Raw genomic sequence first — 12,100 nt, forward strand, 5'->3', positions numbered from 1 at the left:
CCTGGCCCTGGTGACCAGCATCGTCATGTACTCCCTGCAGGACTTGTTCGGTGAGTGAAGCTGGGACGATATATTGCCAACGTTTCCTTCCTGTTAGCTGGTCTTTGCACACCCGATACAAAACTCCATCCAACATTTTCAACCTCTCCCACTGTTTGAGAGTCTTCAGGATTTTTAACGAATCTTTTGTCCTCTCACGTCTTGATGGCCTCCTTCCACGGGAGACATAAGAAAGAACTCGAGCCAAAACAGGATCTTCTGACTGTTTATCCTGAAGCTCTTTCAGTGTAAATACTGGCAGCACACTTTGCCCAGCTGGAATTAAGTTGTGCACATCCTGAGTTAGCCAATAATGCACTTCTCCCTTTGGCCCTGCATTCCACTCAGCCTGGTTCATCAGTATGGCTGACACTTCATCTGAGGAGAACGAGAAACCATTTGGCTCTTGGTCAGAGACAGGGGGTTCAACACTTTGACACTTAGCACTGATTTTGAAAGCTTGCTGTACTACGTCCTCTTTGAAGAGATTGGCCTCCTCCAGCAGTCTCGCGTAAGGCTCTGTTACCAACTTCCGACTTGCAGGTCCTTGGACAAAAGGTTGTCGACTCATGGCATCTGCCACCACGTTCTTGCTCCCGGGGATGTACTGGATACTAAAGTCATATGGTGCCAACTTGGCGACCCACCTCTGCTCACACGCACCGAGCTTTGGCTTCGTCAGGATGTAGGTTAGCGGATTATTATCCGTCCAGACGGTGAAGGAATGGCCTTTCAGCCAGTGGCTGAATTTGTCACAGACAGACCACTTTAAAGCCAGGAACTCCAAGCGGTGGGCAGGGTAATTGCTTTGTGCAAGTGAGAGGGCCTTACTAGCGAAAGCGACAGGACGTGCTCTAGTTTCGCCTTCCGATACTTGAGAAAGTACAGCGCCCAATCCATCCAGAGAGGCGTCTGTTGACAGGATGAAAGTGCGGTTGAAATTTGGGTGTGCAAGCACTACTGACTCCAAAAGGGCTGACTTTAGATGATTGAAGGAGTCACGCTGTTCCCTCTTCCAATCGCTTGCGTTCAGCCTCCTGAAGGCAGATGGCTTTGTTCCGCTATTCTTTTGTCCCCTCGGTGCAGTGGTCAGTGCGAACAAGGGTTTAGCTATGCTAGAGCAGTTCTGTATGAATCGCTGATAAAACATAACCATGCCCAGGAACAACTTTATCTTTTTTTGAGACGGCGTAACCCCATCTTCCATCATAAGGTCTGTTTCGGTTATCGCTGTAATGGCTTGAACTTTGTCGGGGTCGGCCGTTACCCCTCTCTCATCAATCACATGACCTAGGAACCGTACACTCCGACGTAGCAGGTGGCACTTTTTCGGGGGAAGTTTTAGACCATGGGTTCTCAGGCGGCTGAACACCAGTTCGAGCCTTTCCATCATCATACTCTCATTTGGTGCAAATACTAGAAGGTCGTCTAGGTAACAGAGAATGGTAAGAAAGTTCTGGTCCCCGAATATGCCCATCATTAGACGCATAAAACTTGCAGGACTGTTGCACAAACCTTGAGGGAGTCGGTTGAACTCATAGAGTCCCATTGGTGTTGTGAACGCAGTGAATGTTTTATCTTCCTCTGCCATCTCTATATTGTAGAATCCTGAGGTAAGATCCATAGCGCTGAATATGGCATTGCCGCCAAGCGCAGCTAGACAATCTGCCTGGTGTGGCAAAGGATGGGCGTCTTTAGTAGTGCGGGCATTCAGCCATCGATAGTCGACACAGATGCGTAAATCTCCGCTTTTCTTCCAGACGAGCACCAGCGGGGAGGCCCACTCACTTGAGGATTTACGAATTATCTCAAGCTCCTCCATTTCTGAAAGAACATGTCTAAGCTTGTGGTAATGGGCGGATGGCACACGTCGGTAAGGCAGTCTAAAGGGGCGACTATCTGCAAGATGTATTCGGTGAGAGAAATCCTTCGCTTTGCCGCAGTCTAATTTACTCTTTGAGAACACGTCCTCATATTTACATACTAGCTGTACAAATTGTTCCTTCCAATGCGATGACACCTCACAAGATTCAACATCAAGGTCGCTTAGACCGAGTTTGCTCAGTCTATCGCAGAAACTTGAATCAGCGGATCTACTGTCAGAGACTGAAACACCTGCAGTTTGGTTCATGACTTTCAGCTCATTACTGGCTAGATGCTGGGGACTGATATCCAGGTCCTCCAAAGCTACACAAGGGTATACATCAGCCAACTTGGTGTTCCTCCGCAATGTTATGGGCTTTTCTGTAACATTTAGCACCTTGACTGGCACCCATCTGTCACCACTCATGGAGGCTACCACCCGCCCAATGACAATGTTCTTATGTGACTGAGACTTTGCAGGTTCCACAAGGACATCACTTCCCTCGGAAACAGGTGTGGAAGCAGGTAGGCGTCCCCAGACGAGGTGTTCTTGCTGAGGACACAGCACTACGGCCTGGGTGAGTTTGGCCGTTCCTATCTTGTTGGGCATTTCAGTGCCTTTCCACCTGTGGAGGCCAGACAGTATGTCCAGAAACTGCATAATATCTTCCTCTCCTGAACTTTCAGGTCGATTTAGGACACGCCAGTACCCATGTGTACTCTTCATCTGGCTGATGATGTACTTGATAACATTAGTGCCCAAGATCATTTCGTCTCGCTGACCAGGTACGACAAGAGTGGGAACACTAACCTCCATACACCTCCATACACTTCCATTTCAAGCTGGTAAATACTCTCTGGTTGAATGCTAACACCACCGCAACCAACAAGGATGATATCGGGGCGCATTTCACTGGGGGTGAGCGCAACTCCTGCACTCTTCAACTTGCGTTCAGCCTCCACATTCATAGTACAGGCCATGGACCCACTATCGAGCAGTGCACGTAATGTAACTTGGGCCCCTGAAACGACAACATCAGTGTAAAACAGGCTGTCAGCTCTTTCCAACTTCATTACATTTTGATATAGAACACTTTTATCAGGAATTGCTTTGCAGCTTTCTTCATACACCCGAAGGTCATCTTCGCTGTTGAGGGTTTCACTTTTCCCGCTCACATAGTCCCCTACCCAATGTGAGCAGGATAGTTTTCCTGAGTGTGAGACACCATGTTCGGCTGGGAGGCTGGTTCTGTAACACTAGAACAGTTTTTACGCTGGTGTCCAACAAGACACCGTCTCTCCCGCATGCAGTGTGAGCGAGTGGAGTGTGCTGTGTCCCCACAAATGCGACAAGACAGAAAGCGAGCTCCATGTGTTTGGACGGGCCTTGAAGGACCATACGCCGGCTGACTAGTCCGTTCAAGCACTCTCTCTAACATGCTGAGGACACGTTCTAGTGCATCAGGATTGACTGCATCACCTGTCTTAGGATGGCTACTTGGAGTGCATGCTGCGGCATTGATAGCAGTTATTTCACTTTCCACGACTTCGACGTTAGAGATTGCTGTAGCTGTCGGTACTTAAAGGGTGCGAGGCATAACTGTACTGGGTGCTCTGCAAAACTGACTTTCCCTCTGATGTTCATCAATAGCTGCCTGTATCTCTTCGACTGACCATTTGCTCATATGCTTACATTTAAACACACTGGACAGTTCTGGGTCAGGGCAGTTTCGTATGAACATCATGGCTACTTCCACACTCATGTTCTCCATGTTACTCCCACTGCGTTCTAAGTGACCATTGGCTCGTTCAGCTGCGGAGTTCAATCTCACCCAATAGTCGACGGGGCTTTCCTTAGATTTAGGCTGTGTTGCGTAGAAATCTGCCAATGGTAACAGTGACACTGGGTGATCGCTAAAGTAGTGTCTCAACATGTCATAAATGTTCTCAACACTAGCTGGACTGGAAGAAGCTGTGCTTTTTAGTCCCACTTTGATTAAAGCCCTTCCTAGGAGGTGACTCATGACGGTATCGGCTTTCTCTGCTTCGGGGGAAACTGCTTTTCTGCAAGTACAGTTCCATAACATCTATCCACTCTTGTACTGTGTACTTGTCACTCTGGTCTCCCTTGAACATGGGTGTCTCTTTGATGTCTGACCTCACTATAAAGTTGACTTTGGGGGATTCAGGTTGGAGCACATTCTTGGTTAGCTCTGGTGGACTTGTAGGTAACGGGTTGACTACACTCTGACTGGCTAGCAAATGGCTGATTATGGACTCACCAATCTGACTACCCAGCTCTCCTATTAACTCTCGTAGCTGCTGTGTGACGTTGGGGCTGGGGTAAGATAGAGTGGAACACATTGGCTGTGCTAACTCTGGATGGGGATTTACTTTTGGCTCTGACAAGGTACTTGGAAATAACAGTTTTGGTATGGCCCCTGTATTCTCTCTTACACTATACAGACCCCTACCCCTCCCAGCAAATGGAGTGAATATATCAGAAGTGTCTCGACCTCTTCCGGCCATTCTGAATGGTAAGACAAAAAATAATCCCAAATAAATTAACAGAAACTTGTGAAATATGTAATGCAGTGCCCACAGATCTAAAAAAAAAAAAAAAACTCAATGACAATATACAATTCGAGACGAACCCAGTCTTCAAAGGAATGCAAATCTGAATGCCAACGTCCAACATGTGCAAATGTCCGATGTACGCTTGCGTGTAAAGTGTACGGCACAGTCTGGAATTAAGTGGAACTTCACGGTGGACAGGTAACCGCGCGTGTGTGTGTGCAAATGTCCGAATAACTTCACTTGAATATCTGCTGTGTAGATCCTCTGGCCACGCAGAACACGTCACAGCACACTGCTAGACCCCGGCAATCGGCTGCAGCTGACCAAGTGGATCCGGGTCACGGCACCAGTTTTATGTAGCAGACTTCAAGTGGTAACCACAGGACACCATGGAAACACGACCACACAACGGCTGAAGTGATGATACTCTGGGATATTTATTCACCTTAAACAGAGTAGTGAGGCACAATTAGGGACATAGAAGGCCTAGCAGTACTCTCTCATTCCTCCGCTTCCCCGTCTGCATACACCATGCGTCTGAGCAAACGCTTTAACAAAGGTATTATATAGCATTTAACGTGTAAACGACGGTGCTGAATTACCCACATAACAGGACAGCACTCACCGGGAAAATAAATGGAAATAAAATAAAAACATTTGAGAAGGTTAAAATACACACATTAAATTCACTTAAATGCACATATAAATGTTCTTTAAACTAATTGTTGAACTACTGTGTGTATAATAAAGTTCCTTTTTTACACAAACAGTCTCATTGCATGAAGATATACACAAGGCATTTTAGTATGAAATTAGCCCTAGTATATACTGGAAGTAAGGTTACACAACTATCAAGTTTAACTCTTACATAGTAAATCAAATGACGTAGTCAAATGAAAGATCACAAATAAAAAAAATATATATTTAAAGGCACAATTAGGGACATAGAAGAAGGCCTAGCAGTACTCTCTCATTCCTGCATTGAAAGACGCACGTGAAAATGAGGCTCTAACTTTAACACGGTTAAAAGAGCAACTTACAAAGAAAATAATCGAATCACACTGATACATATTATGACATAACCTCTTAACAGTGTTTTGACATCATAAATAACGTGATTTCATTACCGAAAATCAGTCAATACAAGACAAATAGAAGAGAGAAAATCTACCTCCGCTTCCCCGTCTGCATACACCATGCGTCTGAGCGCGAACGCTTAAAGCTGCAGTCCGTCGTTTTTCCTCTTTGTCGCCATCTCTGTTCGAAATCTGCAATTGCAGTTATTCGCGTAATTATTAACTGTGCGTGGGTAGTAAATCGGCATGAAACAGCGCGGATGAACACAATGTATTGAGGAGAACCTGCCGCTGCCGCGTCGCTGTGGATACTGTACTGTCATCAGCAATCTCAGAGTATACTTTTTGAAAGTGTCAACATTAGAATTTTCATCGGAAAATGTCATCTGAACAAGTAAGAAACATTCACTTTTGTTCTGACCAAATTCGGGGGGTGGGGGGAAGCATTGCAGTAGCTATATCATGCTGATTAAATCTAACGATTGCATATCACGTCAAAACATGAAAAATATATTTTTTCTGTAGCCACTCAGAAGTCCGAAGTCTTTGGGTTTTACAACTGGTGAATCTCCAGTTGTCCCTGGTGATTGTCGCTTTAAACTTTCGGGATCCGCCATACCAAGTGCTAAGCTAAATCTCCACCTCCATCATCCACACACGCTAGCCGGGGACTCCTTCTCTATGTGTACAGAAGTGACGTAATGACGCAAAGACATGCTCGAAATTCCCGCGGAAATCCACCAGTACCACTGGAATTAAAATCATTATTACAAGCTTACCGTTTTGAATCGAGGTAAGGCAAGCAGATCGTTTTGAACACTGGCTGGTTAAGGTTTTTTTCAAAAATGTCTTTTTTGATATTTTTAAACCCAAAAAAGTGCCGGACTGCAGCTTTAAAGGAGAAGCAATATAGTTTCCGTAGGTGTCCCACTAATTAAAGCCCCACATACAACAATTGATAGGAACTCTCGATCGGAACCATTGAAAACAGTACATTGAAAACAAGTTTTGCTGAAGTTAACAGTATATACATTTCTTATTACACATACATTTTTTTTAAAAATTAAAACTCAATTGCCTAAATTGACTGGCTACATGAGGTCCCAAAATTGATGTTGCTGTGTGGTGGGGGACATTTGTGATTTTCCTGATCTACACATGTGCAATTTAAGGTGTTTGAAGGACAAAAAAAATGGATATCATTAGCTTTAAAAGCATGTCAGTGGGCAGTAGCATAAATTATTAGTCAAGCAGAAAACAGATTCTTAAACATGAGAATCAGATTAATAATTCGTTACATTTATATTTTTTTAGGTTAAATGTTGCAATGAATGATCCACACTACAAAATTGAATGCATAGATGTTATGCTTATTCTTGACAAAACAATAATTTATTCCAAACAGGAATGAGAAATTATTCAATGATTATTTTGCATAGATGTTACATTTCAATCAAACGCCAATGCAATCCTTCTGTGTCCAGAGGCATATGAGCAATATGTGTGAGCATCAAAGATCAGTTTCAGCAACTTGTTTCTTTCCTGAATTAATCAATGTTTTTGGACTAATCGGTTCAATTAATGGTTCAGTTGCTCACTCATAAAGACAGTCACGTGTCGCCCCCTTCTGGCTTAATGATGCAAGTTACACAGACAAGTGGAGTAATACAGTGAACAGTCCCAGTGCTGATACTGGTGAAGTATTCAAACACATTCGAGGTATACAAATATATTTATACAATAATACTATTATGGAAATATATTTAATAGGTGCTTGTGCTGTTAAACTGAGTTTATAGTTTCCGCTGTAATCGCGAATAACATATATCTGTGTTAAATATGAATCCATTGTAATAATGATAATCTCACCCTGGGCACAGTATGCAATACCTGCTCTTCCGCTCTCATCTTCATCACATTCTCTCTTTCTTCTTCTCTCAGTCTCCTTATCTTCACCTGTATATCTTCCCTTCCCAAAGCTGAGCTTTGATTGATACAGTCTTTGCAAACTGATTATTTCTGTCTGTTGTTCATAACTTCTATCGTAAAACAGCTGTTTAGTTTCGCTGCTTGCATCATATCTCACACTTTATGGCCGTTAACTGAAGCGGGTCGAGAAGCGGCGCTGGAATTCGCGCTCGACTCGCAGCTTCTGTGAACATAAAGCCCGTCTTCTTTGACTTGATTGGTCATCTAAAACATGGTGACATTGACATTGAGTGTTGTTAGTCCGCTGAAGCAGCTCAGATGAGGTCTTTATCGTGGTGATGTGCAATATCATTACAGCACCAAAGCAGAGTTAATATTAGCCAATTATTTCACGAACTTCATTATATAGACCATATATAGCCCCTTTCCAGCGCTGCGCTCGTTGTCTTTTGACTTCCGGTTTGCATTTCACAGCGATCTGGCGTATTTATGAATGAACGGTTCGTTTTAAAATCTTCCCGGTCTACTGACATTTGTTAAGACATCTGCTTAAAACATTACCATGCTCATGATAACTTTCATTAACTCTACAATAAGTGAATCCACTTCTCCAGCTAATTACTCTTGGACAATAAAAATTAAATAATCCAAATTCACCTTTCATATTTCACTTCCAAAATATTCAAACTGTTTAAAAATTCAACCTATAATTTTCAACAGGCAATATTCGGTCCATTTTATTTTGCTTTACAAATTCGCTTCCACAAATTCAGTGTTTTAAATTCGACAGTAAATTCAACATTGACATCCAGGAACTGCAGGAAAAGCAGTAGATTACCGAGCATAATCTCCATCTGCTGTTAGTCGACCTCACCAGCAAGCGCGTGTTGTTGACGAAGACGAGGGCTGGGTTTCCCAAAAGCATCGTAAGCCTAAGTTGATCGTAGAGACCATTGGTGGCAATTGTTCTACGATCAACTTAAGCTTCCGATGCTTTTGGGAAACCCTGCCCAGAGCAACAGTTAGAGCAAGCCATTCATTCATAAAAACTGATTTATAGAAATGTATGTGTATTTGTGAATATTATGAGGACTGTGTTTATGTGTATTGCTCAGAAAAACACAAAAATAACCCATTTCCACTTATTTGGTCAAACTTATAAGTGCTTTTATTATTTTCACTGATGTTCATTGAGATGTGAATATCTGTTCACATCTCAAATGTGTTTTAGGGGGTTTCATGACCCTTTAAAAATTATATGACATGAATGTGTAAACGAACATAAAGTAGTATATTTAAATGAGCAGTGTGTAGTCTTTCTCTGTGTTACCTGCATCTGGATATCCCTGTTTATTTGTCAGCAAAAGTCTGCTGGATGAAGCTAAACACGCTAGTTGATCATCATAAATCTGATTCATTTTATTTTCTATTTCTGTCTTCAGTCTGAGTTATTGCAGTATTACAGAGGAACAGAGTCTCATCCTGACTTCAGCTCTGTACTCAAACCCGTCACACCTGAGAGAACTGGACCTGACCGGGAATACACTAGGAGACTCTGGAGTGAAAAACCTCAGTGATCTACTGATGAACCCACAACTCAAGCTGGAGAAACTACAGTTAGTGTCATTATACTGTACAGCAATTACAGTGTGACTGAAGTTTATTTATTTGAAGACAGCAGGGCTTATGTTTCATTGTTTACAGCAGTGCACTTTCTGGGGTTTCCCTATTGCTCACATTTTATGTGTTTTTTATCTAGATAGTAATTGTTTAACTTCCAGCATTTGATACAATATACTGATTGTGTACATGCAGAAATCTGCCTTTTCAACAGAGAATAAAGAAGAGAGACGTCAAATAAATAGTTAAAGTGAAAGAAGAAACCGTGTCTTCAGCGCACAGAACTAGTGTGACTGGGTTTCAGAACAGACTATTGGACACTAAATGCTGCTGTAGCTCTTCAATAAGATGATCATCATAGATGTGAACTATTGTTATTTTTCTGTCTTCAGTCTGAGTTATTGCAGTATTACAAAGAAACAGAGTCTCATCCTGACTTCAGCTCTGAAATCAAACCCGTCACACCTGAGAGATCTGGACCTGAGCGGGAATACACTAGGAGACTCAGGAGTGAAGCACTTATGTGCCGTACTGAAGGATTCACACTGTAAACTGGAGAGATTGAGGTCAGTCACATTCACATATAAGAATCAAAATGCTTAAAATCACTTCAACAGTTTAAGGCGAGACACTACAGGTGAATAGGGTAAACATTTTAACTAGCAGATATCACCATGAAACTTTCCCAGTTGATTTCCTACATTAAGATGAGAATAAAATGAATTACAAGTTTTCTGTAATTGAATGTTTGAATATGCAAATTAGGCATTGTCTAATTAAATATGTGTTAATTTGCATATAATAAAAAAATTAAATCTGAGTATTGGATAAAGCCAGGTTCAAAATTCTTTTTTCATTGTGTTCACATATTAGATGGGGGAAAATTACTGAGGGATTTATGGATATCTACTTTTTTTATCCTGTAAATCAGAATATAATGTGAATAGCCTTAAAAAATTGATTTTCGCCACGTTTTTTGGAATAAAATGTTATATAAATCAGGCAAGGAATAATATATTTACAAATCCCTCAGTAAATGTCTTCATAATATAACTAGGCACAAGACTGGAAGGTTTGGTGTATATCGGTGCGACTGAAGTGGAGATTTCAGACTTGGAGAATGAGAGAAGTCATTTTGAGGAAACGGGCTTTAAAGGGGTGGTAGATTATGATTTCACTTTTCTAGCTTTAGTTAGTGTGTAATGTTGCTGTTTGATCATAAACAACATCTGCAAAGTTACAACGCTCAGAGTTCAGAGCAAAGGAAGATATTTGCTTTTAAAGAAAAGGACGACAACAAACGGCTGGTAGGAACTACACGACATTCCTCCCGGGTTAGTGACATCAGCAACCCTAAAATTTACATAAACCCCGCCCCCTGAACACGATTTATAGATTATCATGACAGAATATGCTAATCAATACTAGAAGATAGTTAACTCCACATCAGCTGCATAAATTCATCAACTAACCATTCAGAAATGTCCTGTTGCTTCTACATGTTGTCACTTCTTCTTGAGTCTCTCCATCATTGTCTGACTCCGGGTTGAACATGAACTAAAAGTTTTAGAAATTTCCAGTGTGTGTGTGTGTGTGTGTGTGTGTGTGTGTGTGAGGTAAAAGGACACAAGCTGTTGAAGCTCCGCCCCCTGTGCAGCTCATTTGCTTTTAAAGGAACAGACACAAAACTACATATTATTGCTCAACTTCAAAAAGTGACAACTTTAACATGCTATATAAAAATATCTGTGGGGTATTTGAGCTAAAACTTCACACACACACTCTGGGGACATCAGAGACTTATTTTACATCTTGTGAAAAGGGCATTATACCGCCCCTTTAAAGATTGCATCAGCCAATGAGATTGCGCATTTAGAGTTAAATCCCCCCTTTTACTTTCACGATTGGTTGCTGATAAAAAGGAAATGACCATATTTGGACCCGACAGCATTGTACAGGAGAGAGAGAGCTTTCTAACGGTGTGTGTGATGACAGGAGCAGACAGAGATCGCGGAGCAGCGGATGATTTATAACACCAACTTTTGTTGAATTTATGAGAAATCTACACATGCAAACAGACAAAGTGCAGTAAAATAAAGACCTAAATGTGTATTTCTGACTTTTTTCCACCACAAGTCTGAAAGAAGACATGTTATTGAAGACAAATATCCAAAAATCTCAAAATTGACCAGTGAAAAAACCCCGATGTTTTTGTCTGCCGTGTGTCTCTCCTTAAACTAAAACACTTTATTCTCAATATCTCTCAGTGAGTCTGAGTTCACATTATATTTCTGCACACATTTTCACCGTAGTATTTTGAGATCTGGTGAAATAAAGATGAAGATCTCTCTTCCTCTGTCTGCTTTATTTGCTGATAAAGATGATGTGACGTTACAGAATAAACTATTTTCTTTTCTTCTGTCTTATTTTCTTCTCTCTCTCTCTCTGCTAATGTAGGTTAAGATACTGTGATATGACAGATGAAGGTTGTTCTGATGTGACTTCAGCTCTGAACTCAAACCCGTCACACCTGAGAGGACTGGACCTGAGCAGGAATACACTAGGAGACTCTGGAGTGAAAAACCTCAGTGATCTACTGATGAACCCACAACTCAAGCTGGAGAAACTACAGTTAGTGTCATTATACTGTACAGCAATTACAGTGTGACTGAAGTTTATTTATCTGAAGACAGCAGGGCTTATGTTTCATTGTTTATAGCAGTGCACTTTCTGGTTTTTTTTATCTAGATAGTAATTGTTTAATTTCCAGCGTTTAATACATTGTACTGATTGTGTACATGCAGAAATCTGCCTTTTCAACAGAGAATAAAGAAGAGAGACGTCAAATAAATAGTTAAAGCCCATGTTGCAGGTTAACCACCACTGTCGATTAATGGGTACATAAATCACTCAAGATATGTATATCAATTTTAAAATGTCTCAAAAATGGTCTTAAATATCAGAAGTGGAGGAAAGGTAGCCTGGTGGCCGTCAAA

General features: G+C 41.6%; 1 protein-coding gene across 2 annotated transcripts in view; it reads left to right on the forward strand.

Annotated features, from left to right (window-relative positions):
- LOC306998034 (NACHT, LRR and PYD domains-containing protein 3-like) overlaps nucleotides 1-12,100 on the forward strand; it is a 108,534-nt gene that overhangs the window by 53,321 nt on the left and 43,113 nt on the right. For both annotated transcript variants that reach the window (XM_079611765.1, XM_079611766.1), the window contains exons 11-13: nucleotides 8,927-9,100; nucleotides 9,497-9,670; nucleotides 11,562-11,735. In XM_079611765.1, coding sequence (XP_079467891.1) covers nucleotides 8,927-9,100; nucleotides 9,497-9,670; nucleotides 11,562-11,735 — 522 coding nt within the window. The remainder of the gene's footprint in view (nucleotides 1-8,926; nucleotides 9,101-9,496; nucleotides 9,671-11,561; nucleotides 11,736-12,100) is intronic.

This window comes from Phoxinus phoxinus (assembly GCF_949152265.1).
Source record: "Phoxinus phoxinus genome assembly, chromosome: 5".
In the NCBI taxonomy this organism is placed as follows: domain Eukaryota; kingdom Metazoa; phylum Chordata; class Actinopteri; order Cypriniformes; family Leuciscidae; genus Phoxinus; species Phoxinus phoxinus.